The sequence below is a fragment of the Cryptococcus neoformans genome, chromosome 10 (genome assembly GCF_000149245.1).
Source record: "Cryptococcus neoformans var. grubii H99 chromosome 10, complete sequence".
NCBI lineage: Eukaryota > Fungi > Basidiomycota > Tremellomycetes > Tremellales > Cryptococcaceae > Cryptococcus > Cryptococcus neoformans.
In genome coordinates, this window is record NC_026754.1 from 287,463 (window position 1) to 313,473 (window position 26,011).

Below are 26,011 nucleotides of genomic sequence, written 5' to 3' on the forward strand. Positions count from 1 at the left end.
TCATCTGCAGTGCCATAGTTGTATACAGCAGATTGTGCATAAAGAGTGCATGAATGCATACGGATATATTTATAGAGTTACGTACGCGCAAAGACGCGTCTCCTGGTCGTTTATTTGTGTCTGTTGGATAATTTAATCTGTTGTGAGACGATACACCCTGACTCCTCAATACATCTCCATTCTCCGTTCTTTCATCGTCTGCACATTCTTCCTGTTGCAATAGCACCCGGCCCACCAAGGGACTGCTGCTGCTTACATTGGTGAGTGCTCTCGTTTGGGCCTCTGTCGCTCGTTTTGTTATCTCCATCCGGTACCATCAATCGACGGCCAAATCAATCCTGGGCCGGCATCTTGTTTGTTTGGCCGTACCGTAATAACAAGACTAATATGTCGCATGTTGTAGTTCCAGACGCCTGTTTTTCATCGTTGTCTGTTTCTTCTTTCTACGGCACCGACGCAAAAGCTCCAACAAGAACCACTGCCAATCTTCTGCAGTGATCTGCGATAATCTCATTCCACTTCCGAGTGTTTGTTCTTTACCGCAGCGAAAGATTTTGTTTTTCGCGTTGACCTACGAGACTATGTTCTAAGGGTATGGCTCTTTGTTTTCAACTCTGTTGCACTCTCTAATTCCTCGCAGATATAACGTTAATCAATCCAACATGTCTGCTTCACCTCTCCCACCTCATCTCAACCGTCCATCTGCCTATCCTCACATCTCACCCAAATCTCACTCTCGGGCGTCGCCAACAAACTCTCCAAAAACAGGTAACAGTCCAAGATCGAGTCCCAGAGCGTCCACAGGGATGTTAGATTTTGAAGGTGTGATAAGGTTACATAGCGGAGATTTGAAAAAGGCGCTGGAAAGTGTTGTATCGGACAGAAATAACCTTGTGCGCCACTCTTCTTGCAAGCAAAAATCAATATCTAACAATAATCTAGCTCTCTCAAAATACCCAGCTCTGGAAGCTTATTGAGAAACAACGATCTCAATGTGCTCAATTCGCTTCTGATAACGACCGCCTTCGGCAAGATCGAGAGCGTGCCAATTCTCGCTTGATAGCAGCTGGATTGGAGCCCGTGGGGCCTCTCAAAAAGCTCAATTCCTTTTCAAGCGTAACGGGATTAGGTATCAGCGCTAACGTTCCTCAGATTAGGGGGAATCATTCTGATCGAGAGGATGTACCCGTCATTGCTGAGAGTAAGGAAGAAGGACCGGGATTGGGTTCCCCCAAGGAGCTGCAGCCTACAGGACTGTTGCCCTCTGCCATACCGGATCGCAAGCTGAGAAGAGAAAGCCATATCGGTCTTCCTCCAGATTCCTCCTTGTCGATGCCCTTTACCGACTCTCCTCAAAGCACATCCCATTCTATTCACTCTCTATCAACTCCTTTCCATAGCGCGGAGCCCTCACCACTACTTGCGACCAGTCCAAGAATGACGGGCAGAGAAGAAGGTGGTGTCGTACCTCCCCCGTCCTCCAGGGCTTTGGCTGCTTCCTTGGCTGCATCATCTCCTTTGACCCAGAGTCCAGCGCGACCTACGATTCTTCAATCGACCACACGGGAACATTCGATCGAATCCGTAGAAAAACTCCCTAGCCCTATTCCTGTCTCCGTTTCTGTACCTCTCCAATCCCCTTCCCAATCTGTTCGGTCAGAAACAATGTCTCCTAGTTTTTCTGTATCGGAAACGACGTTGGTCTCTAGCTTTACATTGGACAACGCTCCGCGACCCTCTATAGACTCCTCTATATCTATTCCGCTCACTCGTGAAACCACCCTCCGTCAATCCATTGACCAGACACCTCAACCTAAACGTCAACAATCCTACTCCGCGGAACCGCCTCGACTACCAACATCATCCACCCGACCGCTTTCGCCCTCGCTCCTTCCTCATGCTCGGATTACTATTCCCAGCAGTACAGTCTTCCCCAACGCCTCCGGCCGTGAAGTCCTCTGTTTCATCGTGGAGATAACTTTACGCCCTCCCAATGCCCAGCCTATAACATGGAACGTGGCCAAATTGTTTACAGCCTTTATTGACCTAGACGCCAAGATCAAAGTCACAGCGAACAGGAGTCGAAAGGAATGGAAACAGATTGTAACCCCCTTACCGGAGAGCAAGTCTTGGAAAGATTTTGCGCCTAGCAAGATTGATCAGCGCAAAACGGCTTTGGAGGCGTATTTGCAAAGTCTATTGGTAGCACCCATTAGCGACAAGTCGGACTTGTGTCATTTTTTGAGCACCGACCCTGTACAGGCAAAGAAGAATGATGCGAGGAAAGAAGGGTATTTGACGAAGAAAGGGAAGAACTTTGGAGGATGGAAGACGAGGTATTTTGTGTTGGATGGGCCGGTCATGAAGTATTACGAGTCTGTAAGTCCTTTCCCATCCGACTATCACTGTTGTGAATGAGCTAACTATTGTTCTCAGCGAGGAGGAAATCATCTAGGCTCCATTGTCATCACTAACGCCCAAATCGGTCGTCAAAACCGCCCAGTTGACTCATCAGATGAACGACATCTCCGCCACGCCTTCCTCATTATTGAAGCAGGTAAAAAAGGAACCTCGCACCGACACATTTTGTGTGCAGAGAGCGATATGGAAAGGGATCGATGGGTTGATATCTTGGTGAAGCATGTGGACCCCAAGGCCATGTCCTCAACTCAACCTGTTCCTACAGCAACAGCGTCTGCCCCCACCTCTGCTTTGGCACTCGACGTCGCTCCTGCCCCAATTCCTGCGTCACAACCCTCTGCAGTACCAGCTACTACTACTGCAACAACTCAAAATCAGGCCATATCAGGTTTGAGACGCAAACCCAGTCAATTGCTAAAACAGGGCAAAGACGTAATCGTCACTTCTTCCCGGCCCCTTTCGAGTATGTCAAAGGATTCCAAATTTAGTGATGCGCCTTCGCCTAGTATATATAATAACATGGAAAGTCAACTACCCGCGCAAAGCCAGTCATCTGTGGCATACTCTGCCACTCAGTCGTTCACTCCACAGGTTGTACAATCCCCAATTGAAGAAAGCGTCTCCTCCCAACAATTGCCGTCCCGCAAACCGTCTGGACCCGTGCAGAATCACAGACAACCATGGGGAAGTGATTCCAGCGTCGTGCAGGGTATCTCCCCTTCCTCCGAAGCTCCGCCTCAATTCTCCGAACCTGCATCTCGCGCTAACAAACGCCAAAGCATCATGCCTGGCCGACCATCCGTTTCCCTGCCCCCTCACAACTTTTTGAACACCCCATCAACTCTTAGCCTTGGAGTCACTAGCCCCATAGTAGAGAAGGAGAGGGACAGGAAAGCTAAGAGCCGTGGATTCTGGGGGTTTGGCAGGTCAACAGAAAAAGCTATAAAGCCCGTCTTCGGCGTACCCCTCACCGACTCAATCGCCGTAGCAAACGTTGCCGGTCTACCTGCGATTGTGTTTAGATGTATTGAATACCTTGAAGCGAAGAAGGCGGAAGATGAGGAAGGTATTTACCGTCTTAGCGGGAGCTCGGCGGTCATCAAGGGTTTGAAGGAAAAATTTGACGACCAGGGCGATATCAAGCTCCTTGTAGCAGATGAACACTGGGATCCACATGCCATTGCGGGGTTGTTGAAGACGTTTTTAAGGGATCTTCCAACCAGTTTGTTGACGAGGGAGCTCCATGGGCGATTCTTGGCTGTAATGGGTGAGTCCTACCGTTTTCGGAGGGAATTCCAATAAGAATTAAACTAATGCATTTGTAGACTTTGTTGAGCCCTCAGAACGTATCGCCGAGCTGGCTCATCTGGTCTCCGAACTGCCATTGCCCAATTACGCCCTTCTCCGCGCTCTTGTTGCGCACCTCATCCTCATTGTTCAGAATTCTGCTCTTAATAAGATGACCCTACGCAACATCGGCATCGTTTTCTCTCCAACTCTCGGTATTCCAGCCGGTATCTTCTCAGAAATGATCACCCACTTTGGATCAATCTTTGATGATGAAGTTGAGACGTTCAACACTAGAGCAGAAGAGGATACCGGGCCGGGATCGGCACAGTTCGAACATGCGGATGAGACAGTAAAGAGGAAAAGAAGCAGTTTATCGTGTCAGGCCGGAGAAGTAGACGCAATGCTCGGACTGAGTGGAAGTCATTTGAAAACTAGTGAGGATCTGTATTGATGAAGATTGTGTGGAACTTATACTAATGAAATTATAGGCAACGAAGATTCTCGATCTGTCTCATCATCAGATGACCTTGCCAGCGAATATCATTCCTCTGACATCAACCACTCTACTACTTCTTCTATCCCTGTGGCGGGATACCAAGGGAGAGCGCCGATCCAAAGCCGAGGTTAGAATATAGAAAAGAGATGACTAGAGGTTGTGGACGGAGAGGCATGGACCTATGTTTTAGAAGAGGACTTCTTTGGCTTCGTTGTTGTTTACGTTATCTATCTTTGTGAACTTGTCTAGCATAGCATGAATTCTTAATATGTGTGTTTTGCCTTCAAAGTTCAGAATCCAAAACAATACGCCCAGAAGAGGAGATTCGGCTGATCCTCCCTGCCTCGAGTTCCTTGTTGAGTATATTGCGGAGGGAGGTTTGGGCTCACAAGGTAGGGTGAAACGGAATGGAAGTATAAGATGAGTATAATATGGGTAAGACCGAAGTCAGGATTCAACCTCAGCTAGCTGTAAAATCAAATAAACAGTCGGACAGCGCAGATAACCAGCTGAATGGCTTACCGAAAGGTAAACTTGCTCGGCCACTGACTGATTCGAGACCATCAAGACAGATGACACGAGGGAGCTTGTTTCGTAAATAATGGACATGAGCCTGTTGAACAACTTGCAAATTGTCGTTGGACGTTACTAGCAAAACAGTCACTAGCATTGTCACGATACCCCAAATCCCAAAGTATTTGGTTACTCCGTTGTAGCTAGGCAGGAGCGCTCTGAGCCTTCGCTAAACTGATGGGTTTCATTTGATCCCTTGGATAACAACACTATTTAAAAGCTTATCAGCAAGTGTTTGCTTTTAGATAAGGGATGCGGACCTACACCAAACCTGATTATAACTTGCGCACAAGTGGCCAAGGCAAGCGGGAGGCCACAGTTCACTATGAGACATCTGCCCTTTATCAACGCGAACTCCTCAAAGATGTCGTTTCAGCTTACTGCCCAAGCTCGACAGAGTAGTAGCCAGCAACCAGAGCATTGTAAATGGTACACAAAAGTATGTACGTCATGTCCGATATCAGATTGAACCTTATGATTTTTTGGAGGCTGTACGTGAATCTTAGCAACCTGTAAGCATGGATGAGATGGCACATCAAGACTTACACAGCGTAGTACTTCAGAAGCGCAAAGAGAAACGATCAGCCAACACAAGTGTTCGGGGCAGATTGCGCGCCGATGAAGATTTGACGGGAGTTATCCTGTTGGCCTTGCAGCTCTTGGATGATTGTCGTACAGGCTTAAAATCTTCCTCTTGCAAAGGCACCAATGGTATTCTAGGTTTAACATTGAGGGCAGGTGTCTCGAAAGTGTCCTGAGATTCCTTGTCGGGTCCTTCTTCGCTGTCATTGTTGGGTCCATAGCGTTGGCGAGCCGCTATAAACCTCGAGGGTACCTTCTCAATGGGCCTATAATTCCTAGTGGATTGTTGCGTGGTCCTAGGCCTTTGGATTGAAGGCAGAGGATACTTCCTCTCGCTCTTCTCAAACAGTTCTGAGGGAATAACAAACGCATTTTTGAAGGATGCGTCCTTTTTGTCGTCCAGAGCCTTTCTGACAATGAAGTGGTCTGCCGAGTCTGTAGAGTGGTTAGGAGTGATGATAATGTCAGGGATACTCATGGCCGAGCTGCTAGAGTAGTAAGATTCCGCGGGGAAAGTGGGAATAGGAAGTGAAAGGTCCAAGGGTGCGGTGTCTATAGATGAGAAGTCCATAACGGCTGGGAGAGGGTAAGCAGGACTGTCCTCAATAGCAAGATCATGGGCAGTGGTGAAGCTATCATTGTCGGATGAGGCATGGTCCTTGGACGCGATAGAAATCTTGGGTGAAATCTTGTTGGCCATCTCGTTGCCAAGGATTTCGGGCGTGGTAATGACGGCAAAGCCTTCTTCGGTAGTGCCATCATGATGAATGCTTGAGGTAATGTCTGCTTCATCAAATGACGGAGAAATGGCGGTGGATCGATCCCTGAGTGACAGTTCGACGTCAGACATACCGAGGTACATGGTGAAAATAGAGTCAATAGAGTCCGACTTCCCGTGACCATCAGTTGGTGTGCCAGCGGGAATCGCGGTAAATGCAACTGTGTCGTCGTCTTCAGTAGACGTAGTGGGAGACGCTGGAACAATGACCTGAGAGGCAGTCTTGGCCTCATTGCTGTGAGTGATGGTGCTGACAGTAGACTCGGTGATCTCAGAGGCTCCAAACGCATGCTTAGGCTTGCAGTGGTCCATGAAGGCTTTCATGACCTCATTTACTTCTATATGGGCGTGAATGCTGTTAGGGTGAACAGGAGGGAATGACCTTAGCTTGTCCGATACGCCAAGGTAGTTATAGGAGCGGACGACCTGAACCTTGACCGGGGAAGTGCGGAACGGGTCGTGATCGAGGTCGTTGATCATTGAGAGCGAGGGCGAGGTTTCTGTAGAAGTAGAAGCGGAGGTTACCCCATGAATTGACTCAACTGAAGCTTGAGTAGTAGTGTTGGTAATGAAAGTGGAAACTTGCCCAGGGATGATTGACTCGACAGGAACTGAGATTTTCTCATACGTCTGCAGAAATTTAGCAATCAAGTGTGTTTGGTATGAATTAGCCAAGCTCACCTTATCTTGCCATACGGGTTCACCCTCAGTCACATTACTTCCGAATTCCCTCAGAAAAGTCTCCTCTCCATCCTATGCTATGCGTCGGCCTCGAACACACGTTCGAGAACAAAAACAGAACTCACCTCACCATCGAGCTGAAGCACAACAACGACGCTAGCCTTCTTCATCTTTTTAACATCGCCGATAATGGTGGAAAGCGTATAATGGGAGGCGGTAAGCTTAAGAGGACAGGAAGAGATAGCAGGTGAGGGGGAAGGAGAAGAAGCTTTAAAGGCGCTCTTGAAAAAAGTGGAGGAGTGAGAAGCACGCATAGTGAAAGTTATGGATAAGTGTTGGGGATTAAGAGTAGAGCGCCGTGAAGTAAAAATAGATAGTTGCTGTGAATGTTGTTAAGTCTTGAAAGCTAAGGGCTGGAGGTAGCTGTAAGGTAGTAGATAAGGGAAGAAGTTAAGTGAAGAAGAGAAGAGAAACATGCAACGAAGTGCTGATTCGGGGGGAGTTTGGGGATTTCATTACCTTCTCCAAAGGGCTGTCCCACCGCTTGTTGGTGCAAGTATGGCGTCCATGGCGCGATACCTCTGAAAACATTCAATGGTGATAACAAGTCCAATGAGAAATCGCACTGTGACCGAAGTGTGCGTGCGAGAAATGGGACTGGATGTCACCCACGTCGTATAGTATTCTGGCATCGAAGAGTAGAGAAAGGGAAATAAAGTGATGACGCTGGAATAATGAAGTGTCCCGATCTGGGATGGAGAAAATCGGGAAAAGGGCAATCCCAATCGTCCGCTCGCCCTGCCGTGCTCAAGAGTCTTCTCTTCCGTAACAGCCTGATAACAGCCCATTTTACTCTTCTATCTTATCCAAAAAGATGGCTCCCAAAGCGAAGGCTAGGTATGTGTCCTTTTTGAGGATGCCCGGTATTTGAGGATAACAGAGCAGAATGCTGATGAGATTTGATGGCGTAGGCGAATTTTGGTGAAGCTTGTCTCCACCGCTCTCACTGGTTCTTTCTACACCACTTCTAGGGTTAGGGTCGGTGAGAAACTTGCCAAGATCAAGTATGACCCTATTGGTGAGTGCATTATGTACGGCTCAGTGTCCACAGGATTGCGCTAAGTTTTCGTCCAGTGAAAAAGCATGTGCTTTTCACCGAAGCCAAGATAAAATAGTTGTTTTAAATCATCCCGCCCGCACCAAACCATCACCCATCACCCATACCCTATATATAAAAAATCAAAATTCGAGGCCTATCATCGGAGACAGGGAAGAAGATTCAAAGCTCAGGAGCAATATACCATGCATATCATACCATTTCGCCCTTTACCAGTATCAGTGCTGCACCTTGAGTTATTGCTTTCGCCGGTTGTGATGGGGATAAAGAGCTTGATGAAGGCAGACCATCTGGTGTGGGATAGAGTTGTACGAGGGAAAATTTCTGTGAACGTCGAAGTGTGAACTAGAGCTTGGCATGGGTGAAATGAACGGGCTTACAATATCAGCTGTACGGGATGTTTTACTTTGTGCGATGATTAAATCCATGACTTTGCCTATTGGAGTATCCTGCCGGCATATTCAGTTCTTATCTTCGAAATATCGTTTGAAATGGCTGACCTCCCCTATCCAAGCTCGTTCGAGCTTTGTATCCCATTTCCCTTTCCACACCTTCACCTTTGCCCCCGTCAAATCCACACCCCACTCAAAAAATACCTTCTCCGCATCTGGAATATTTGCACCACCTCCTAAACATGTGGCAGTTGAGCGTACTTTGCGAAGATGAATGTTCCATAACTTTTCAGCCTTGCTTTTGATTTTCTTCTCCACCTTTGCCTCCCCTTGTGTCAATTCGGGAGATGCTGTTGATGCTGATTGGGCTGGCTGCAAACTTGGCGGTAACCTTTCCTCTTCAATCCTTGGTTTCTTCACTACATCCCTCTGAGCCGGCATTTTCCTCTCCACTCGATCTTTGTGGCCTGCAAAGTTTTTTGCTATTAAGTCTTCCGCTTGTGAACGGCGGACGAGAAAGGCGTCGTGTCGGGCGTTGTGGACGAGCGGTGCGGGGCATGAGTGGGACGTTTGCGCTCGATGTCTATGCGAATTGAACATTGTTTAGCCCGCAGATGGATGGTTGAAGACATATGGAGCTTTATAGTCACGTACGATGTACAGAATGCACCCCCGCAACCTTCACACTTCACCTCTCTCGCAATCCCCTCTCCTTCGTCTCTCCCTGGCACTCCGGCAACACTTTCAATAGTCTCCCTCTCACAGCCTTCCTTCTCGCATGTCTTCTTACCTCTATCCAACTTCCCGACAGCTACATCATAAGAGGTTGAACCTAAAGAGGAGCATGGTTGATGGATGTAGATGTGGTTAGGGCAGAATGGAAGATCGCATGATGGGCACAGGAGAGGAAGGAAGTCGACAAGCGTGCAGGACGAGCAGCGGGTACCTGGGGCGAGAAGAGACATCGGAACGCTGGACTTCAGGCCTGATTCGTGCCGTACGGAAAAAATGAATAGACACAATCTGTCACCAATGGATTTAAAAAGTGGTCAGTGAAAGTGGAGGGTAGGCCTTAGTAGTCATCGTTATTACTCTGCGCGTCCGATTCTTTACACCGCGCACCACGAACTTCATATTGCGGCCAGGTGTTGAGATCTTGATCTTTTAGAAGAGACAGGTCCACACTTCCAGATGCAAAAAAGCATATAAGCGGCAGGACTAACTTTGGCCGGTGGAGTCAAGGAGCAGTAGTGGACGATTGATCATGGGTGCATGGTCTTCATAAAATATAAAAGTGACTATTATGAAGCAATGACATGGAAAGATCGAAATATGACAGAAGGATAGGAATATGACATCAATATGACACCTCCCTCCCCACTACTCGCACCGCACCCATGGCCGCCCAAAAGGGGCTCAGCACATGAATAAATTGGCGCTCGCATACACGTATGTAGCGACATTGAAGAGTAGAGGAAGCAGGCTCTAAATGTGATGTAACGTTCTTCTTCGCTTAACCGGAATCGCCCGATTACTCATGAAAGGAGCATCGGGCACTGTCTTGTAGGTAGCGGTGGTATGGGAAGGGGAAGATAGAGAATGTATGTTACACTCACAAGATGAGGCTCTGTTTGAGTCAATATTGACTCGGTTAAAAGATGTCGATGAGGCCTTTTTCCATAGTATCGTACCCGAATCTTTGAGGCCATATATCTGCCAAGAGATCTCGTAGCCACGAGATGGTGTTGAGGTCGCCAAAAGATATGAAGCCTGGGGTGGCAGACCTAGAAGGGAAAAGCTGTGAAGATCTTCCTGACCATGTCTTAATCAGCCAGCGACACTCGTAGAGCACGTCGTGGTGTGTGTGGGTGAAGTCTGGCTACTGCATAGTTTGCAAAAGAAGCGTTCGACCTGAACCAGAAATGTGGATGAAGAAGAGGAAAAGAAGAAAAAAGTTTTGCGAGGCGGCTGGCAGCTGCAGCTGGTGGTGGTAGTGCCACGTGATCTGAAAGCTTGTTAAATAGGAAGATGATGTGGCTTTTTGCGACGCGTTTGAAGTTGATTCAGCCACTGTTAGCTTTTGCTTTCCTCGTCGACGCGTACCTCCAATAGATCATGCAATACGTCAATTAAAAGTTCTGGAAAAGTTGCTTGTGGAAGCTGTCTCACTTATCTATAGACTGGTCAATATTTTGGAGAACAAGTGATTGAAAAATTCCGATATCAAAACTGATCAAGTCACTTAATATCCCTACCTCTCCTCACTCCACCACAGTCCCGCGGCGCGCACCCCATATTTCTCCGACCTGTACACGTCAACTCAACAAATAATTCTCTTTTTCAAGTCGTTGCGTCACCTTTTTCTCTATTTTCTTTTCCTCACTTATATTTTACTGGTAGCCGCCACACTCGGCGTTGGGACACAAATAAATCGATTTTCGGCCCTTTTACGGGAACTGCGCGCGGATGAGCCTGTGTTTGTTCGTGAGCGGCGTTATAGGAAAAAGGAGAGCAAACAGCCAGAGCAGCAGCCGCGCAGACACTACACGATGCCGTGACCCATGCATGCATCCGTTTCACATAACCGCAAAGCAAGAGAGCATAAAAGATATCCCCCCATCAATTTAAATTCACATCGCTTTTCACTCTACACTTCCATCTCCACCCGACATCACTTTAGACAAACGCTCTTTCAACACACTTCATAATGGGTAAGTACCTTTTTTACATGCGTATTTGCATGGGTGATTGTGTAATGCTATGGATGAACACTGACTTATGCATGCATAGCCCGAACAAAGGTGAGTTGAGCATGATTGTGGAGGAAGGAAGGAAGGAAGAGATGTTTTCGCCACCCAAACATACACATCACCGCGTCTTCACCTCTCTTGGGTTACCACAATGCCCATTATCAGTTCATCCCCTCAGTTCATCTGCTCTCCGCAGGCAAACACTGCATAGGAGTAATGGAAATCAGTTGATACACAACTGTTGTGCTTACGCAGCTTGGGCTTGCGTTTCACTCCTCGGGTCATCCCAACCTTCCGCGCCCTTCACTTGACCAACATCTTCGTTCCAGAATTTTCACTGACCCCACTGCTTAGCAAACCGCTCGAAAGTCCACCGGTGGCAAGGCCCCCAGGAAGCAGCGTACGTTCCATTATTATGTATCCACGTTCCAAGCTTACTTTGCGTACAGTCGCTACCAAGGCCGCCCGAAAGCAGGCCCCTTCCCAGGTTTCTGGTGGTGTCAAGAAACCTCATAGGTACAGGCCCGGTACCGTCGCTCTCCGAGAAATTCGACGATACCAGAAGTAAGTCGCATATATTGCAATCTGTGAATCATAGCTTATTCTGTCCACAGGTCTACAGAGCTTTTGATCAGGAAGTTGCCTTTCCAGCGACTCGTTCGTGAAATTGCTCAGGACTTCAAGACCGATTTGCGTTTCCAGTCCTCTGCCATTGGCGCCCTTCAGGAAGCTTCTGAGGCTTACCTCGTCTCTCTCTTCGAGGACAGTGAGTCGCTTTATCTTCGTACATCTTTCTCATGTTGATGTCTTATTACTCAGCCAACTTGGCCGCTATCCACGCCAAGCGAGTCACTATCCAGCCCAAGGATCTTCAGCTCGCCCGTCGTCTCCGAGGCGAGAGGTCTTAAGGCGTCTTATTTTTTTCTCGGCTCTGTGTGTTGGAAGGTTGCCTTAAATCATGTTCGGGTTATCCTTTATTACGAATTTTGTCCTTCGTTTTTCGCTACTTATAAATATTTGAGTTGAAACCTTGAGATTTTGTTCTTGTGCCAAATGCGCCATGTATTTCAGTTTCCTAATTTGCTCAATTGTTGCGCAGGAAGCTGCATGAGTAGTGATACAAATGATGATAGTTATTACAAAGTCCAATCTCAGTCATCACTGCCCGCCCAACTCTGACCTAAGGCTCCCCAAAGCCTCCTCCATATCCTTCAAAACCTTTGCCTCTATCCGACTCGCGTACAGTCCCAGCTCGGCCGGTCCCGTGGCATGACCATCTAATCCCTCCCCAGGTGATGATGGAATTGTTGAGGCAAAGGGCGTAGGAATTAAGTTAACTGGTGGTGCTCTCAAAGTGTTCGGGGAAGGACGTGTTTCACGAAGGTAGTAGACCGTTTGACGAAGCACAAATTGGATCTTCTGAGGAATCAGGGGCATCAGTTTATTTTTACTTCAGATTGACCGGAGAGAAGAAAATGACGCACGTCAAGTAAAGACATATACTGTTCAACACCTTCTCTAGCCTCTATCCCTCGACGCTCTTCATCTCCATCTTCAATGGGTCCAGAGAGCTGCGTTAATATGGGCTTCACTTGCATCAACAATTCAGGTATGGCCTGTAAGATATGGATGATCAGGGACTGATGATCTTTAGAGCGTGAGGGAACAAGACTGACTTTTTCGACACCCGTGAGGGCTGCAAACAAAGAGTCGGCATCGAGTGATTCCAGTTCCAGTGGGTCCTTGGAGGACGGGGCAGGGGACGACATGTCCAGCGATATATTCCTGAGTTTTCAATGACAACTGTAGAAGGTGGTTTGATGTACAAGCTGGAGAGGAAGACAATCTTGCAAGATAGGCGGCGAAATCCGAAGATTATTCGCTTGTTGTTGTCTTTCATGATGTTACGGAGTTCGTTGCGCACACATACATGTCAACGAAGTCGACGACACAGATGTGCTGTAACGATTTAACGTGCTGTAACGATTTAACGAGACTTTCGACAGTTGCAGTAGTCACACATACATCAGATTACATTGAAGTAGCGTACTCCATTTGAAGCGCGTTGTCATGTCTTCCAACATACTAGTCCTCGACGGCGGCATGGCAAGTCTTTCCCTCGCTCACGCAGTTCACCAATATCTTATCTTTTGCCTGCTTCACGCGCTAATCATGTGGGATAGGGGACAACCCTCGAGACTTTGGGTGCTGATATCTCCTCTGCTCTTTGGGGATCCGAAGCGCTTAGGACTAATCCGGATGTGATTCGTAAAGTACATGAGGGGTATGTGCAAGCGGGTGCGGATTTGGTGGAGACTGCAACGTATGTACTTGATCATTCCTGTCATCTCCAGCGGGGTATGTGGTAGGGATCTTGATGAGGTGGGGAAGGAGAGTCGCCGACATGTTCATATCATTGGATACTAAAAGTACTAATAAACTTGGTTGGATAACAGATATCAACTCACACCTCAAAACCTATGCGATCATCTCCACTGCCCTAGGGAAGAGGCTGAACGTATCCTCTGCTCAGGGGTCAAACTGGCTGCTTCCTGTATCACCTCTTGCTCTTCTCACAATAACGAACATAACAGAATCGGTAGAGGCAGTAACAATAGCAAAATCGTACTCTCCTTCGGACCTTACGGCTCGACTCTACAGCCTGGGCAAGAATATGATGGTATCTATCCCCCTCCTTTTGGGCCTTCAACGTCTACCAACGCTTTCCCTCCCGACTCTAATGATGATGAGGAAGCAGCTATCCAAGCTCTGGCGTATCATCACTTGGATAAGCTCGAGGCGATCAGTCGCGATGAAGCGGCTTGGCGGAAAGTGGAGTGGATAGCATTTGAGACAATACCTGTTTTACATGAAGTCCGGGGTATCAGGCGGGCAATGGCCATATTGAGGAGAAAACTTTCTGCCCTCTATTCTGGTGGAGATAATATGAACTTGTGGTGGGAGAAAAAGTTTTGGATAACCAGTCCTTTCCCAATGGGACAACACCCCCAACTCCTTCCTGATGGCTCACACGCTTCCGTCCCACAGGTGATCCATGCCCTCTTCTCGGGACCTGATCCCATCCCCAACGGAATCGGCATCAACTGCACCAACCCCTCTTACCTCCATTCCCTCACCTCGTCATTTGCTTCCCACCTTCCTTTTGAGTTTTTTGGTAAAGTGGAAATGGTGATGTATCCTGATGGTGGGCAGGTGTATGATACCACCACCAGGGCGTGGGTTATAACCCCTCAGAGTCCGGAGAATGCTGAGAAATGGGCAGAGGTCGTTGGTGATGTGGCGAAAAAAGCAAGAGGAGCAGAAAGGGAAGGGAGGGGTATTTGGAAGGGAGTTATTGCGGGTGGATGTTGTAAATCGTCTTTTGACGAGATTCGTGCATTGAGAAGGTTTGTAGACAGTCAATAGTCATGCATAGTAAAAGTGTTGAGACCATAACGGCGTCCATTCGTTGATTATGTACATTAGTCGCGACGTTTTTGAAGCGAGTCGGCCACATTACAATTGCACTTTATCCAATCCTTCTCCAATCTCATCCACACCTGCCTTCGGTAACTTCAACACCCCCACTTTCTTACCCAATCCAGGCCAAGGTTTGCCATGTCGACTACTCGATGATGAAGAGCGTCTGTGAGCCGGGGCACGAACAGGAAGGTTTGAGAGTTGAGTCATTACGCCGTATACCCAGTTGGGATTTGTGAAGGGAGAGAGGTCTGAGGGTTTCTCAAGGAACTGCATGGTGTATCAGTTTGTGCCCCGACATGCCAATGATAAACATACCTGCTTTACGGTGTCATAACCTGCTTCCATACCTGACACTTCTCTTATGATTTCGTCACTGCCAAACGCATGATATACTCGGACATCATAAATCCTGAACAAGACGTTGTCGACGCGGACAAAGAGACGCGCAAGGATGAAGAAGGAATGAGGCATAACTCTCTATTGCGATTAACAAATATTAGCTAACAAAGTTTCCACCAGGGGACTGAGTATGGGACGTACGATACGAGCGTTGAGAATTGATTCGCCGTTATCGTGCAATTCATCCTCATATAAAGGAACATCCTCGTAATATAAGATTTGATCCAAGACGGGATCTTGACGAGCTAATAATGGAAGGGGGAGGGAATGAGTTGATGATGGTTCGAATGTCTACAACCATCATTTCGTTAGCGACTGCTAATTAATGGTCACTACAAGGAAGATACTAACAGACGGCCCAGCAACTGACCCAGCGTAGCATGTGGAATATGTCCAATCATGAGGCTTTACAGGTTTAGATGGGACGGGGACGTCAAATACTCCGGCAGCGGGTAATGAAGTGTTATCTGTGGTTGCCCATGATCTATCACAATCAGATAGTCAATACTTTGAATGTCTTGCGTAACAGAGACAAAGGGATACTTACTTGTTCTTTCCCCATTTCTCCGCCATACTAACCAACACACCACCTCCAACTCTCTCTTCCCAGCCTTCTCCTGTCGCAACACCCGCTAAGGCATCTAATGTCTTGAAGCTCAGACTGATATGCGCTTCCGGAGATACAGCAGTAGGCCTAGACGCGGCTGTCGAGTCTAATGGGGAAGGGGTTGCAGGATTGTATACAAGAGAAAGCGAGTTGTTACCGAATGTCATTTCTGGTAAAGGGAGATTTAGTGATTTCTCAGCACTTCGAGTGGGTTTACCATTAGCCACAAAATCATTCATAGGAGAAGATGAACTTACGCCTCGATCTCTTTGCCGTTCAGTATGGGTTTCTTTGTGGAGACGATGGACCAAGGGCCAATGGTAATGGAGTGGACATTGCGGCCTGTTTGGACCGAGTACGGGGGGTTGTTCGTAGGTTGCTGAAGGTGTTTCGCTGGAGCTGATGTGATAGGTGGTAGATGGGACATAGCATATGTTGATTCCATATAAAGGCGACGGTTTGAAAGTATACGTGTGTATGTACGGCATCGATCGTATTGACTGGAGTATTTGGACCAACTTATGGCCGCTTCCCACGGTCGCTCAAGGAGGTCCCCTAGGTAATAAATAACAACAGATCAGGACACCCCGGCAACTCCATATCCTCTTTCCAAAACAACAGCGATAAACTCTACATCTATAATCGACAAACCGATATGCCAATAACCCCGGCTCCCACACTTGGGAAACGATCATCCGCGGACGCTGATCTTCACACTCCATCTTCCCGCAAACATCTATCGACCCTCACTTCCACCGTTACCTCTCTCGAACGGACAAACCATACCCTTCAGCAGCGCGAATCTCGTCTAGCCGCCCACGTCGAGGAACAGAGGCTGGAGATCGAGCGTCTCAAGAATGAAAGATATGAGCTGTTTGAAGCCAAGATGGAAGAGAGACGGAAAGGGGAAGAGGCGGAGCAACGGTGGGCCGAAGACAGGCTGGTTTTGACCGGAGAAGTGGCTCTGCTTCGAGAAAGGAATCTTGCGTTAACCAACAGTCTGGAAGAGCTTCGTTCACAGCACACAATCCTATCGACCAGGCATACAAGTCTGGCGCAGTCAAGTCAGAATGAAATTTGTCTTCTGCAGGCGAGAACAGCCGAACTTGAGAGGGAACGTAATAGTTTGAAAGTGTGGGAGAACAGGGCGAAGAGTTTGAGCGTAGAGCTGGAGGAGGAAAGGGCTAGAAAGGGAATTGAAGACAATGAAAGGAAAACGGATGACGCTTTGCAGAAGGAAGTCAAGCGTAAGTCTTCCCATCTTCCTATGATCACAATTTTGACCTTGGACCCAGGACAATCAGCCAATCTTGCGGCAGTTTGGCGAGAGAATGAAGCTCTCAAGTCCGAAGTTCACACTCTCCGGCACGAAAAGAAGAGTATAGATGGCGTTGAACGGGCCGCCAAAGAAATTGAGAGAGCTTTACATGAGGAAATTCGGGTACTGCAAGAGCAGCTTGAACGCGCAAGACGAGATATGGAGTGAGTTCATCTCCACCTTTTGGGTGTGACGTGGCGCTGACTTGCTTATCAGCTCTCTCACGCAAATTCTTCCCGATCCTGCCTCTAGCGAACCATCCGAGATAGCCACTCTTCGCGCTCGTCTTTCCACCCTCTCCACCCTCCACTCTCAAACAACAACCTCACTCGTCCAGCGTGATTCTACTATCCGCGACCTTCGTGCCCGTCTTGCCGACCTTGCAGGTAGCTCAAAAGATGCCGTAGGCGAAATGAGCCGACGTGCTACGGAAGCCGAAAGGGAATTGAGGTGGGCCAAGGAAGGGAGGGAAAGCGCAGAGCGGAGGGAAGGGTTGGTGAGAAAGGAGCTTGAGGCGGTGAGGCGACAGCTGGCGGCAACACCTGGACCTTCCGCGGGATCAGGTGACCCCGAAAGAGTAAAGGAACTGGAAAGTTTGTTGCAGTCGTACAAAACCACTTTGGAGGAGATACATCGTGATTCTCGCGATGCGGAAGAACGGATTGCCAAGGGTATGGGGCTCGTTAAATCCCAGGATCTTGACAAGGCTCAAGATAAAATCTCTCAGTTGGAAGAGGGTAAGACTTGTCATCTTCTTCTTCAACGTACCCATCCACTAATCAAAAATATTGGAAACAGAGATTGCAGGCCTATCATCTTCAGTTTCCTATCTGACATCCTCCAACACCGCCCTCAACACTGAAGTCACCAATCTCATGCAACGTGTCGCTTCTGGAGAGTTCAACCCCGCTTACGAACGATGCCTTGAACTTCGTAACAATCCTGCACAAAAGATATGGGGTATAAGGAAGCAAGAGCTAGAGGACTTGAAAGCCGAGAATGGAGAATTATTAGAGAGGTTGGCAGAACTGGACGGGTTGTTGGCCGAGTCTCAGGCGGGTGTCGGTGCCGGTGCAAATGCAAGTGCACGAGGCGAAGGCGTCCCGGCGCATGAAAGAATGGTACCGCGGAGCAGTTATGACAGGCTGAAGACAGAGAAGGAGGAGCTTGAAAAAGCCCATGCTAAACGTCTCCAGCGTCTTAAAGAGGTTGGTATCCTTTTATTTTTTCCCTGGTTTTTAATTACTCATCACTAACTTTCGACCTTTCCAATCAGATCTTTACACACAAATCTAAAGAATTTCTGGAAGCGGTCTATTCTCTCCTCGGCTGGCGAATCAAATTCGACGAGTCCGGCTCCGACATCCGTCTCACAAGCATGTATGCGCCCAAGGGCAAGAATGGTCTCACCATCAAATTTACAAGTTCCGAAGGACATTTTGGTACGATGCAGATGAGCGGGATGATGGCGAGGAGTTTAGAGGAAAGCAGACAGTTTTGGGTAGTTGAAAGACAGAGTGTCCCAGGGTTTTTGGCACAAGTGACAACGGAGATGTTTGAGAAGACTACAGTAGGTTCTTTTTTTTTCCCTGACTTCACTATGTGAATCAAATGGATAGACCGCTAATGAGATGGTTAGATCGGACGAGCAGCTGGGTATGTCGGGCTTGGATGAGATTTACTAGATGCAAAAGTCAAAGGTGCGAGAAGTAATCAAACGTCGTTTATGGGGAGGTATCTTTTTTTTTTTCTCCATGCTTTGGGATATAGACTGTTACAATCCAAATGTATATGTCGGGAACCAAAGCAATGCGTCTGTAGTATCTACTTGTACATCTTTCTGTGAAAACAGCTTTTAAACTTGTAAAAAAACACCCGATTACATCTCCCCGCACTCTGCTATCCTGACTTGCAATTTCGGTCTGTTATAAGTTTTTTTCATCGTCAGCTTGCGAACCATCAGGCCATCTTCATACCGCCCCAGGATTACTTTCCGTTCCCCCACATACTCCTTCGAAAAGTGAAAAGAACCCGGGTAAAAAATAAAGAAAAAAAAATACCGACTACTGCCGACTCACCTGTTGTTAGCACCAGTGGGGACGTTCTCAATCTTTCTAACGGTCAATAAACCATCAATGACTCGGCCAAAGACGCAGTGTTTGCCGTCAAGGAATTCAGCAGGGGCGGTAGTAATGAAGAACTACGGACCACAAAAAAAAACATTTCAGTTTTTCCCATCATAATTTGCTTCGAGTGGGCGTGGCGGTGGGCGCGGGGTAGGGGAGTGAAATGGGAGGGAAGCTTACCTGGCATCCATTGGTGTTCGGTCCCGAATTTGCCTGTAAAAAGTTTGTTCAAACACATCAGCCACGCTTTTCCTCATTTTTGCCTTCCCACATCACCCCTCCCCTCACGCTCCCTCGAGAAGCACATGGGGAAAGGGCACGGGGAATCATTATATATATATATATATATATATATATATATATATATATAAACGTACCATACTCAACAATCCAGGTCCTGTATGCTTTACTTTGAAGTTCTCATCTTCAAACTGCGCGCCATAGATTGAAAATGATCCAGTACCATCCCCTCTGACAAAGTCTCCGCCCTGGACCATGAATTGTGGGATTCTGGGGTTCACGTGTAAGACGATCAGGAAAAGATGATCGTTTTGTTTTGTTTTCGTTGAAAATAAACAAAGCGGTTACAAGAGTCGAATTTTGAGAGAGGGGGGGGGTTACAAGATATAAAGTGAGCTCAATTTCGTGTGATATTACAGATATTAGATTATATAGCGTACACTCTATTATCAAGATGTCAGTAAAGCTTCGCAAGTTGGTTTTTGCAGGGATGAGCGTTACCTGTGAAAAGTAGCCTTCTTATAGCCTTGAGGCACAGAGTTGATTCTAAAGCTCAAGCAGTCAGCTAATACTGCTTCCTCTTTCCATCCATTGATATGATTTTGAAAAGAAAAAAGGGAACATACCGGTGCTCGCCTGTACATAATTGCCTAAAGTTTTCTGCTGTCCTACAATGCCAAACCGGAACAATGATCAGCTCTCAGTCCCTCCCCCTTCCCCTTCCCATTCACTACCGCAAAATGATACACACTTGGGGGTAATATCGTCAAACAACTCTAAATCAATCAATCATCAGTCCACTGCCGCTCAAACTTGGTGAGAATAACCGGGAAAAGGAAAAGGAATAAAAATAATGTTTAAAACATACCCATCTTGATACGGCCGGCGGGAGTGTCTCCAATGGAGATGTCGAAGAAGACGATAGGCCTCGTGTGGCCTGCTGGAGGATCGATCGAGGACATTTGTGATTATATGTATATAAGAAACGTGGCGAGAAAGTTAAACCCGAGTAGAAAAACGGAGGTGGAAATACGGCTGAAAGTAACAGTGTTTTCCCGTTCGAATGGAAAGAGGTGAATAAGAGTGATGACGTTGGAAGAATGTGGGATGGGTCTTAAGGTAAAAATAAAGATAAAAAGTTGGTCATCCACCCGACGGAGCAGATAGTGAAGTTTCTGTATAATAGTTATACATTTATTTGTACATACACGTATAAATAAGAAGAAAAAGAAAATGTCCGCCGACCCACACCAGAACGTTATTTTCCCGTCAGAAGAAATCCCAGAAGATGCTGTAGACGTCAAAGGCCCCGATTTCAACAAGCCAATCGACCTCGAGGCATTGTTGAAGAGTTACGAGACGATTGGGTTCCAGGCGACGGGTTTGGCTAGGGCTATCCAGGTGGTCGATGAAATGGCAAGTTTTTGCTGCTGCTCACCTCTTTGTTTAAAATAGGCTGATGGGGGTTTGTTTGAAACTGAACAGAGAAAACGCCGTACCGACCCGAATGAACCGCTCACCCTCTTCATTGGCTATACCTCCAATCTCATCTCATCAGGTCTCCGTGAAATCCTCAAGTTTCTCGCTCAAAATAGGCTCGTGGATTGTTTTGTGACAACGGCCGGGGGTGTGGAGGAAGATTTTATAAAATGTTTGGGAAAGACGATCTTGGGAGACTTTCATTTGGATGGGGCGGGGTTGAGGAAGAAGGGGTAGGTTTATATATATATATGGGAGGCAGGGCTAATGAAGGATTTACAGGCTGAACAGGATAGGAAATTTGCTCGTTCCCAACTCTAATTACTGTGCATTTGAAGACTGGGTTGTGCCCATTTTGGACAAGATGGTCGAGGAGCAGGAAGAACAAGGTGTCAAGTGGAGTCCCAGCTCTGTCATCCGTCGATTGGGCAAGGAGATTAATAATGAGGATAGTGTTTACTATTGGTGTTACAAGGTATGTCCTCATTGAAGCATGCAGTAAAGGCTGGGGTCAAGCTGATTGATTGGGGGTTTTTTTTTAGAATGATATCCCGGTTTTCTGTCCGGCTCTTACAGACGGTTCTTTAGGCGATATGCTCTACTTTCACACGTACAAATCATCCCCTCTCCAACTGAGCATTGATATTGTGGCCGATATCAGACGGCTGAACGATATGAGCGTCAAGTCAAAAAAGGCTGGTATGATCGTCCTTGGTGGAGGTGTTTGCAAGCACCAAATTGCAAATGCAATGTTGTTTGTGCGTAATTCGCCTTTTCTTTCGATCTGGAAGGATTTGCTGATCATAGAGCAGAGGAATGGCGCTGATTACGCTGTGTATATCAACACCGGCCAGGAGGTGGGTGAATCGTCTTGGAGGTGAATGATGCACGGACTAATGGAGAAAACGCAGTACGACGGATCAGATTCTGGTGCTCGACCTGATGAAGCAGTGTCATGGGGTAAGATTCGTGCTGGTGCCGAGAGTGTCAAGGTGGGCCCTTTTTTGTCTCCTTTTAGAGAATAGACGCTCATCGGGAGAAAAAGGTGTACGCAGATGCGACGTTGGTGTTCCCGTTGGTTGTGGCTGCGACGTTTGGGAGGGCGCACTGGGCGGCAGGGGAGAAGGCAGAGCAGACAGGGGTGTAGCAGTAGATGCATTAGATGTATAGTTGTTGTATGCATGGTCTCCGCATTCGCTGCGACAAGTGACGCGTAAATTGGCTGCGGCTGTTCTGATTTATTACGTCGACGCGACTCGCCGCGGCATTTCTTTGCTTGTTTCCACTGTTCCCCCCCGCCAGGACGACTATGCTGCCTCCGCCCAAATCAGCTGCGGTGCAGATCGTCCGTCCGCCGTCGCCGTCCTCGGAGAAGGCAAAGGAGAAGGAGAAGAAACACTCGCCCGAGAAGCGCGGTGCGTCGCCTGTGTTTGCCCCGAGACGCAGCTGACAACGAGCAGAGACCCCCCAGAGGATATGCCGCAATGTCATGATCTACGGGTAAGTACGCGGGGAGCGTGTTGTGCAGCGCTGACTGGGCGCCAGCTACTGCAAGTACCAGGACCAGGGTGTAAGTGCATGTATCCTGCGTGAGCCGACGTTGCTGACTGCCGCCCAGTGCATCTACTACCATCCACCGGTACGCCCGACACACCGCTGCTGCCGCTGACGCTGACCCGTTACTAGGCTGGAGCAGACCCATCCACGCCCCAGGAAAGCAGCCCAGCCACCCACGCCCCCACCCCGCTCGCCGGCACACCAGCCAGAGAGAAGCCGACCTTGAGCATCGAACATCTCGCCGCGCCCGTATTCGTCCCAAAGGGTCTCGACTCCTCCTCTCCAAGAGTGGCCACCCCAAGCGCACCGACCCCGAGTGCTCCCACGCCTCCCGTCTGGCCGTCCCTTCCCTCGACGGGACTTTTACCTCGCCAGGACGTCCACGTATCCGCCCGGCCCAGCCATGCCCAGCTGAGCGCTACGGCGTCCCCGATGGCATACGATGACCCCTCGCATATCGCGCTCTCCGCCGCCCATGCTCACGCCCAGGCGCAAGCACTGACGCACAGTATGCTTGACCCGCACGCCCATGCACCTCCCGTCGACCAAAGCATGTACCTCCCACCCCGTCAGCCGCTCGACTATAACCTCTACGCAGCACCGCTCCCGAGCATCGGTGGGAACCCGCTTTACCCAGCCCATCCGCACGCGTTCTTCGTGAACGATGATTTGAGAAGATCAATCCAGGCGAAGCAGGAGGCTGTTTATGTAGGGGCGAATGGCGCCTCCGCACCCGGGCTGCCGCAAGAGCTGGGCGTGTATCACTCTCTCGTTCCACTTCCCCTCCCCGCTCCTACCGCCCAACGCCTCCCTACCCAATCCCAACCCTCCAAAGTATACGGCCTGCCTTCCCCCGTCTATCGCGCCACTTCTGAAGTGGATGGGAATACGTATTGCCTGCGAAGGGTTGAAGGGTTCAAGTTGGTCAACCAGCTTGCATTTGCATCGATGGATACCTGGAGACGGATGAGGCATCCAAACATTGTCGGGCTAAAGGAAGCGTTTACTACAAAAACGTTTGGAGATAACTCGCTAATCATGGTGTATGATTACCACCCCCTCTCTACAACCCTCTACGACGAATACCTCTCACCCAACCCCCCGGAACCATCTCCAGCTTCCCTCCTCGCCGGTAACCAACCTCCCAAACGACGTTCATCGCCACCCGAGCGGATCCTCTGGTCCTATGTCACCCAAATCGCCAACGCCCTCAAGGCAATCCACAGTTCCGGCCTCGCCGTCCGGAACCTCGATGCGAGCAAGATTTTGTTGACCGGGAAGAACAGGATCAGGCTGAATGGTTGTGGAGTGTGGGACGTGTTGGCGTTTGATAACAAGACCCCTGTGCAGGCATTCCAACAGGAAGATCTGCTCTCTTTTGGACAACTCGTTATTTCCCTTACTTGCGACTTTTTCCAACCTACACTCCCTCTTTCCCTTCCACTCGAACACATCTCCAGACATTACTCCTCCGATCTCAGTAATCTCATATTGTACCTGATCAGCAAGCCGGCACAGGGGCAAGTCAAGAGTATCGATGAGGTGGTCAAGATGATGGGGCCTAGGATATTAAACGAGCTGGATGCTGTTCAGAGGTATGTCCATGAGCTTTCTCCCATTTTTTTTTTATCTCTAGCGAGAAAAAAACTGATTTAGCATAGTTATGCGGATGTATTGGAGAATGAGTTGGGGGCCGAAGTGGAGAATGGACGTATCGTGAGACTGCTGACCAAGCTGGGCTTTATCAATGAGCGAGCAGAGTACGTCAATCCTCCCTCAATTCGCTCCCCCTTGTCCCCACTCCCCCTCTAAACTATTCTAAACTATTCTGTTTGTGGAAAATTCGCTAAATCACCAATGGGATTAGGTTTGAATTGGACCCGCGTTGGTCTGATACGGGCGATAGGTACATCCTCAAACTTTTCAGGGATTATGTCTTCCATAGCGTTGGAGTGGATGGAAAGCCAATTTTGGATCTTAGCCATGTGTTGGTTTGTTTGAACAAGGTACGTCTTACGTTTTTTTTTCTCACCTTTGTGACCCCTCAATTCTCGGCAGAAAAAAAAACAAACATACTGATTTGCTGAATCACAGTTGGACGCCGGTTTGGACGAAAGGGTCATGCTCGTCTCACGGGATGATCAAAGTTGTCTTGTCGTTAGCTATAGAGAAATTAAGCATTGTATTGAGGCTGCTTTCAAGTGAGTTTTATAATCATCAGTTCAAACCAGTGTGGCCCCACTCATCAGCATTTATGCGAACCGCACATAGCGAGCTGAAGAATGCGGGCAATAACCACCGAGTCCATCGATAGTCTCTTTTGGTTTTTCGTAGGAAGGAAGAAAAGGGTTACTTGATAGGCAAGTTTATGGTGATTCTTGGTCAGTCGGATTGTTGTAGAATGGGTTAGAGTAACGATGCCTTGTTTTCTCCTCTTAATAGCGTTTGATTAGAACGCTAAAACGTTCAACACGAAATAAATAAATAAAAAACAGTAGAAAACATGCATCGTGCTAGCTTCTTCCTTGTCTCGGTGACTCCATTATGGCGTTGTCTGAATTCACATTTGTTCCAAGAAGCGCATAACGATGACTGGTTTGAAGGTGCGGATTTAATCCATGTTATATATACATCTATGAATGCTGCTAGATGGTGTACTGCAGTAATAGGATTACACCCCATCCGGCAACAGTAAAAATACCAGACATAAATCATTCTTCTTCCTCTTTTTCTCTTGATTTCCGCCTCCGGCTTCTCCCTCTTCATTCCATCATCCTCATTCTCTCTCGACAAAACGTCATAATCTCAAACTCCTGCGTAAACAGGATCTGCTTTATAACTTTGCATGCCTATTCGTAACCCACACCTATGTAGAACAACATCGTTACCTCCGTGCTTATTCTGACGCCGGGGGGGAGCACTTGGTTGAAATTCAGATTCCACCAGTAGGTTTTCGTGCAGCCGCTTCTGGCGCTCTTGCCGCTCGAGCAGCAGTAGCAGCAGCGGCTACTGCAGCTGCACGCTTTTGCGCTTCCTCCAACATCCGCCGTCCCGCATCCTTGATAGCTTCTTCATCTGCCTGCTGCTGTCGTCTCTTGACATGCTCCACTTTTTGCTTTTTGGCTTCTTCTTCCCTCGCTGCAAGCGCCTGTATAGTCATACTTATCAGCGACCATCCTGATGCAAAGAAATAAAAAATAAAAATAAAAAACAAGAAACGCACATCGACCATCGCTTTACGCTTTTTATCCATCTCCGCGTATCGCTGCTTCTTTTTTCTACCTGATTCGAGCTTGCTATCCACATAATTACGTTTGGCCTGATTTTGAAAGATACCAAGAGATAATGATAGTTGATGGAATATTACAGCTATTCCAAATGACGTTAGTTTCTTCATATTCGTTACATTGACGCAAATATGACATACCAGCTTCAGGCGCAGGGTTCTATACAATAGATTCATCAGCACATGACAGCTGTGAAACATAAAAGGGCGAAAACGTACCTTGTCCGGATGATACTTGAGCGACTTCTTACGGAACGCCCGTTCAGCCTCCTTGGTTGTTGCCCCGGCTTCAATTCCAAGGAGAGCATAGGGATTGAGAGCAGATTCTTCTTCTGAGAGAATGGGGGGCATCGTCGCTACCTTGGATCTTTTCAACTTTTGAATGTGAGATGAAAAGAGAACTCAATATTTAATTGTTCGTTTGTCCTTGCATCGA

The 26,011-nt window shown here is 47.9% G+C and overlaps 13 protein-coding genes and 2 non-coding genes; 7 read left to right on the forward strand and 8 right to left on the reverse strand.

The window, feature by feature from the left end:
• The first annotated feature begins 145 nt into the window (after window positions 1-145).
• Window positions 146-4,488, forward strand: CNAG_04832 (RalA-binding protein 1). XM_012196847.1 has 7 exons: window positions 146-260; window positions 404-592; window positions 641-893; window positions 943-2,379; window positions 2,437-3,688; window positions 3,747-4,145; window positions 4,200-4,488. The coding sequence occupies exons 3-7, from the start codon at window positions 663-665 to the stop codon at window positions 4,337-4,339; spliced, it is 3,459 nt and encodes a 1,152-aa protein (XP_012052237.1). The 5' UTR covers window positions 146-260; window positions 404-592; window positions 641-662; the 3' UTR covers window positions 4,340-4,488.
• CNAG_04831 (hypothetical protein) lies at window positions 4,070-7,494 on the reverse strand. Its single transcript, XM_012196846.1, has 7 exons — window positions 6,947-7,494; window positions 6,822-6,893; window positions 5,327-6,770; window positions 5,162-5,269; window positions 5,045-5,114; window positions 4,730-4,989; window positions 4,070-4,675 (listed from the first exon to the last, which is right to left on the reverse strand). The coding sequence occupies exons 1-3, from the start codon at window positions 7,133-7,135 to the stop codon at window positions 5,340-5,342; spliced, it is 1,692 nt and encodes a 563-aa protein (XP_012052236.1). The 5' UTR covers window positions 7,136-7,494; the 3' UTR covers window positions 4,070-4,675; window positions 4,730-4,989; window positions 5,045-5,114; window positions 5,162-5,269; window positions 5,327-5,339.
• Window positions 7,495-7,634: 140 nt separating this feature from the next.
• On the forward strand, window positions 7,635-8,149 carry CNAG_04830 (large subunit ribosomal protein L33). XM_012196845.1 has 3 exons: window positions 7,635-7,718; window positions 7,793-7,899; window positions 7,956-8,149. Exons 1-3 carry the CDS (start codon window positions 7,696-7,698, stop codon window positions 7,994-7,996), a joined length of 171 nt encoding a protein of 56 aa, XP_012052235.1. The 5' UTR covers window positions 7,635-7,695; the 3' UTR covers window positions 7,997-8,149.
• CNAG_04829 (hypothetical protein) lies at window positions 7,928-9,394 on the reverse strand. XM_012196844.1 has 4 exons: window positions 8,985-9,394; window positions 8,439-8,913; window positions 8,319-8,387; window positions 7,928-8,262 (listed from the first exon to the last, which is right to left on the reverse strand). Exons 1-4 carry the CDS (start codon window positions 9,293-9,295, stop codon window positions 8,131-8,133), a joined length of 987 nt encoding a protein of 328 aa, XP_012052234.1. The 5' UTR covers window positions 9,296-9,394; the 3' UTR covers window positions 7,928-8,130.
• A 188-nt stretch (window positions 9,395-9,582) lies between these two features.
• On the reverse strand, window positions 9,583-10,250 carry CNAG_12895. XR_001046187.1 has 1 exon: window positions 9,583-10,250. It is a non-coding gene; the product is annotated as a hypothetical RNA (non-coding RNA).
• A 676-nt stretch (window positions 10,251-10,926) lies between these two features.
• Window positions 10,927-12,423, forward strand: CNAG_04828 (histone H3). XM_012196843.1 has 6 exons: window positions 10,927-11,041; window positions 11,121-11,131; window positions 11,435-11,480; window positions 11,530-11,644; window positions 11,695-11,846; window positions 11,900-12,423. Exons 1-6 carry the CDS (start codon window positions 11,038-11,040, stop codon window positions 11,986-11,988), a joined length of 417 nt encoding a protein of 138 aa, XP_012052233.1. The 5' UTR covers window positions 10,927-11,037; the 3' UTR covers window positions 11,989-12,423.
• Window positions 12,170-12,918, reverse strand: CNAG_04827 (hypothetical protein). XM_012196842.1 has 3 exons: window positions 12,757-12,918; window positions 12,565-12,696; window positions 12,170-12,499 (listed from the first exon to the last, which is right to left on the reverse strand). The coding sequence occupies exons 1-3, from the start codon at window positions 12,847-12,849 to the stop codon at window positions 12,239-12,241; spliced, it is 486 nt and encodes a 161-aa protein (XP_012052232.1). The 5' UTR covers window positions 12,850-12,918; the 3' UTR covers window positions 12,170-12,238.
• CNAG_04826 (homocysteine S-methyltransferase) lies at window positions 12,545-14,784 on the forward strand. XM_012196841.1 has 4 exons: window positions 12,545-12,689; window positions 12,735-13,186; window positions 13,264-13,403; window positions 13,537-14,784. Exons 2-4 carry the CDS (start codon window positions 13,151-13,153, stop codon window positions 14,504-14,506), a joined length of 1,146 nt encoding a protein of 381 aa, XP_012052231.1. The 5' UTR covers window positions 12,545-12,689; window positions 12,735-13,150; the 3' UTR covers window positions 14,507-14,784.
• CNAG_04825 (hypothetical protein) lies at window positions 13,000-16,045 on the reverse strand. XM_012196552.1 has 7 exons: window positions 15,827-16,045; window positions 15,510-15,770; window positions 15,314-15,446; window positions 15,104-15,253; window positions 14,879-15,040; window positions 13,106-14,830; window positions 13,000-13,039 (listed from the first exon to the last, which is right to left on the reverse strand). Exons 1-6 carry the CDS (start codon window positions 16,012-16,014, stop codon window positions 14,597-14,599), a joined length of 1,128 nt encoding a protein of 375 aa, XP_012051942.1. The 5' UTR covers window positions 16,015-16,045; the 3' UTR covers window positions 13,000-13,039; window positions 13,106-14,596.
• Window positions 16,046-16,094: 49 nt separating this feature from the next.
• On the reverse strand, window positions 16,095-18,074 carry CNAG_12896. Its single transcript, XR_001046188.1, has one exon. It is a non-coding gene; the product is annotated as a hypothetical RNA (non-coding RNA).
• CNAG_04824 (mitotic spindle assembly checkpoint protein MAD1) lies at window positions 16,180-18,800 on the forward strand. XM_012196840.1 has 6 exons: window positions 16,180-16,816; window positions 16,865-17,051; window positions 17,104-17,624; window positions 17,686-18,095; window positions 18,164-18,457; window positions 18,527-18,800. Exons 1-6 carry the CDS (start codon window positions 16,225-16,227, stop codon window positions 18,560-18,562), a joined length of 2,040 nt encoding a protein of 679 aa, XP_012052230.1. The 5' UTR covers window positions 16,180-16,224; the 3' UTR covers window positions 18,563-18,800.
• CNAG_04823 (peptidyl-prolyl cis-trans isomerase H) lies at window positions 18,700-20,281 on the reverse strand. XM_012196553.1 has 9 exons: window positions 20,122-20,281; window positions 20,005-20,029; window positions 19,880-19,921; window positions 19,755-19,799; window positions 19,694-19,696; window positions 19,391-19,523; window positions 19,194-19,226; window positions 18,966-19,087; window positions 18,700-18,809 (listed from the first exon to the last, which is right to left on the reverse strand). Exons 1-9 carry the CDS (start codon window positions 20,213-20,215, stop codon window positions 18,767-18,769), a joined length of 540 nt encoding a protein of 179 aa, XP_012051943.1. The 5' UTR covers window positions 20,216-20,281; the 3' UTR covers window positions 18,700-18,766.
• A 132-nt stretch (window positions 20,282-20,413) lies between these two features.
• CNAG_04822 (deoxyhypusine synthase) lies at window positions 20,414-21,946 on the forward strand. XM_012196554.1 has 7 exons: window positions 20,414-20,669; window positions 20,739-20,965; window positions 21,015-21,207; window positions 21,275-21,490; window positions 21,545-21,589; window positions 21,644-21,724; window positions 21,778-21,946. Exons 1-7 carry the CDS (start codon window positions 20,487-20,489, stop codon window positions 21,877-21,879), a joined length of 1,047 nt encoding a protein of 348 aa, XP_012051944.1. The 5' UTR covers window positions 20,414-20,486; the 3' UTR covers window positions 21,880-21,946.
• Window positions 21,947-22,002: 56 nt separating this feature from the next.
• On the forward strand, window positions 22,003-24,814 carry CNAG_04821 (PAB-dependent poly(A)-specific ribonuclease subunit PAN3). XM_012196839.1 has 9 exons: window positions 22,003-22,147; window positions 22,193-22,232; window positions 22,278-22,302; window positions 22,351-22,371; window positions 22,419-23,884; window positions 23,951-24,049; window positions 24,157-24,295; window positions 24,384-24,490; window positions 24,561-24,814. The coding sequence occupies exons 1-9, from the start codon at window positions 22,042-22,044 to the stop codon at window positions 24,601-24,603; spliced, it is 2,046 nt and encodes a 681-aa protein (XP_012052229.1). The 5' UTR covers window positions 22,003-22,041; the 3' UTR covers window positions 24,604-24,814.
• A 29-nt stretch (window positions 24,815-24,843) lies between these two features.
• On the reverse strand, window positions 24,844-25,988 carry CNAG_04820 (hypothetical protein). XM_012196838.1 has 4 exons: window positions 25,795-25,988; window positions 25,717-25,735; window positions 25,513-25,658; window positions 24,844-25,437 (listed from the first exon to the last, which is right to left on the reverse strand). Exons 1-4 carry the CDS (start codon window positions 25,924-25,926, stop codon window positions 25,222-25,224), a joined length of 513 nt encoding a protein of 170 aa, XP_012052228.1. The 5' UTR covers window positions 25,927-25,988; the 3' UTR covers window positions 24,844-25,221.
• Window positions 25,989-26,011: the final 23 nt, after the last annotated feature.

Bases quoted from the DNA above. Each gene is read 5' to 3' on its own strand.
- CNAG_04832 (XM_012196847.1), top strand. From the start codon at position 663: ATGTCTGCTTCACCTCTCCCACCTCATCTCAACCGTCCATCTGCCTAT. The intron at 894-942 runs GTGCGCCACTCT...ACAATAATCTAG, and splicing joins TATCGGACAGAAATAACCTT to CTCTCTCAAAATACCCAGCT. The intron at 3,689-3,746 runs GTGAGTCCTACC...ATGCATTTGTAG, and splicing joins GCGATTCTTGGCTGTAATGG to ACTTTGTTGAGCCCTCAGAA.
- CNAG_04831 (XM_012196846.1), bottom strand. From the start codon at position 7,135: ATGCGTGCTTCTCACTCCTCCACTTTTTTCAAGAGCGCCTTTAAAGCT. The intron at 6,894-6,946 runs GTGAGTTCTGTT...CGCATAGCATAG, and splicing joins TGCTTCAGCTCGATGGTGAG to GATGGAGAGGAGACTTTTCT. The intron at 6,771-6,821 runs GTGAGCTTGGCT...AAATTTCTGCAG, and splicing joins AACCCGTATGGCAAGATAAG to ACGTATGAGAAAATCTCAGT.
- CNAG_04830 (XM_012196845.1), top strand. From the start codon at position 7,696: ATGGCTCCCAAAGCGAAGGCTAG. The intron at 7,719-7,792 runs GTATGTGTCCTT...TTGATGGCGTAG, and splicing joins GCTCCCAAAGCGAAGGCTAG to GCGAATTTTGGTGAAGCTTG. The intron at 7,900-7,955 runs GTGAGTGCATTA...GTTTTCGTCCAG, and splicing joins GATCAAGTATGACCCTATTG to TGAAAAAGCATGTGCTTTTC.
- CNAG_04829 (XM_012196844.1), bottom strand. From the start codon at position 9,295: ATGTCTCTTCTCGCCCCAGGTACCCGCTGCTCGTCCTGCACGCTTGTC. The intron at 8,914-8,984 runs GTACGTGACTAT...CAATTCGCATAG, and splicing joins GGGGGTGCATTCTGTACATC to ACATCGAGCGCAAACGTCCC. The intron at 8,263-8,318 runs GTAAGCCCGTTC...CGACGTTCACAG, and splicing joins CATCCCGTACAGCTGATATT to AAATTTTCCCTCGTACAACT.
- CNAG_04828 (XM_012196843.1), top strand. The intron at 11,481-11,529 runs GTACGTTCCATT...CTTTGCGTACAG, and splicing joins CAAGGCCCCCAGGAAGCAGC to TCGCTACCAAGGCCGCCCGA. The intron at 11,847-11,899 runs GTGAGTCGCTTT...CTTATTACTCAG, and splicing joins CGTCTCTCTCTTCGAGGACA to CCAACTTGGCCGCTATCCAC.
- CNAG_04827 (XM_012196842.1), bottom strand. From the start codon at position 12,849: ATGTCGTCCCCTGCCCCGTCCTCCAAGGACCCACTGGAACTGGAATCA. The intron at 12,697-12,756 runs GTCAGTCTTGTT...CATATCTTACAG, and splicing joins CCCTCACGGGTGTCGAAAAA to GCCATACCTGAATTGTTGAT. The intron at 12,500-12,564 runs GTGCGTCATTTT...CTGATTCCTCAG, and splicing joins AGTATATGTCTTTACTTGAC to AAGATCCAATTTGTGCTTCG.
- CNAG_04826 (XM_012196841.1), top strand. From the start codon at position 13,151: ATGTCTTCCAACATACTAGTCCTCGACGGCGGCATG. The intron at 13,187-13,263 runs GCAAGTCTTTCC...CATGTGGGATAG, and splicing joins TAGTCCTCGACGGCGGCATG to GGGACAACCCTCGAGACTTT. The intron at 13,404-13,536 runs GTATGTACTTGA...GTTGGATAACAG, and splicing joins GATTTGGTGGAGACTGCAAC to ATATCAACTCACACCTCAAA.
- CNAG_04825 (XM_012196552.1), bottom strand. From the start codon at position 16,014: ATGGAATCAACATATGCTATGTCCCATCTACCACCTATCACATCAGCT. The intron at 15,771-15,826 runs GTAAGTTCATCT...ACCCACTCGAAG, and splicing joins AACGGCAAAGAGATCGAGGC to TGCTGAGAAATCACTAAATC. The intron at 15,254-15,313 runs GTTAGTATCTTC...TGATGGTTGTAG, and splicing joins GGTCAGTTGCTGGGCCGTCT to ACATTCGAACCATCATCAAC.
- CNAG_04824 (XM_012196840.1), top strand. From the start codon at position 16,225: ATGCCAATAACCCCGGCTCCCACACTTGGGAAACGATCATCCGCGGAC. The intron at 17,625-17,685 runs GTAAGACTTGTC...TATTGGAAACAG, and splicing joins AATCTCTCAGTTGGAAGAGG to AGATTGCAGGCCTATCATCT. The intron at 18,096-18,163 runs GTTGGTATCCTT...CTTTCCAATCAG, and splicing joins GTCTCCAGCGTCTTAAAGAG to ATCTTTACACACAAATCTAA.
- CNAG_04823 (XM_012196553.1), bottom strand. From the start codon at position 20,215: ATGTCCTCGATCGATCCTCCAGCAGGCCACACGAGGCCTATCGTCTTC. The intron at 19,227-19,390 runs GTACGTTTATAT...AACTTTTTACAG, and splicing joins GACCTGGATTGTTGAGTATG to GCAAATTCGGGACCGAACAC. The intron at 18,810-18,965 runs GTGAGTCGGCAG...AACTTATAACAG, and splicing joins CCCACTGGTGCTAACAACAG to ACCGAAATTGCAAGTCAGGA.
- CNAG_04822 (XM_012196554.1), top strand. From the start codon at position 20,487: ATGTCCGCCGACCCACACCAGAACGTTATTTTCCCGTCAGAAGAAATC. The intron at 21,208-21,274 runs GTATGTCCTCAT...GTTTTTTTTTAG, and splicing joins TTTACTATTGGTGTTACAAG to AATGATATCCCGGTTTTCTG. The intron at 21,491-21,544 runs GTGCGTAATTCG...ATCATAGAGCAG, and splicing joins TTGCAAATGCAATGTTGTTT to AGGAATGGCGCTGATTACGC.
- CNAG_04821 (XM_012196839.1), top strand. From the start codon at position 22,042: ATGCTGCCTCCGCCCAAATCAGCTGCGGTGCAGATCGTCCGTCCGCCG. The intron at 22,233-22,277 runs GTAAGTACGCGG...ACTGGGCGCCAG, and splicing joins CGCAATGTCATGATCTACGG to CTACTGCAAGTACCAGGACC. The intron at 22,303-22,350 runs GTAAGTGCATGT...ACTGCCGCCCAG, and splicing joins GCAAGTACCAGGACCAGGGT to TGCATCTACTACCATCCACC.
- CNAG_04820 (XM_012196838.1), bottom strand. From the start codon at position 25,926: ATGCCCCCCATTCTCTCAGAAGAAGAATCTGCTCTCAATCCCTATGCT. The intron at 25,438-25,512 runs GTGCGTTTCTTG...ATGACTATACAG, and splicing joins AGCGTAAAGCGATGGTCGAT to GCGCTTGCAGCGAGGGAAGA.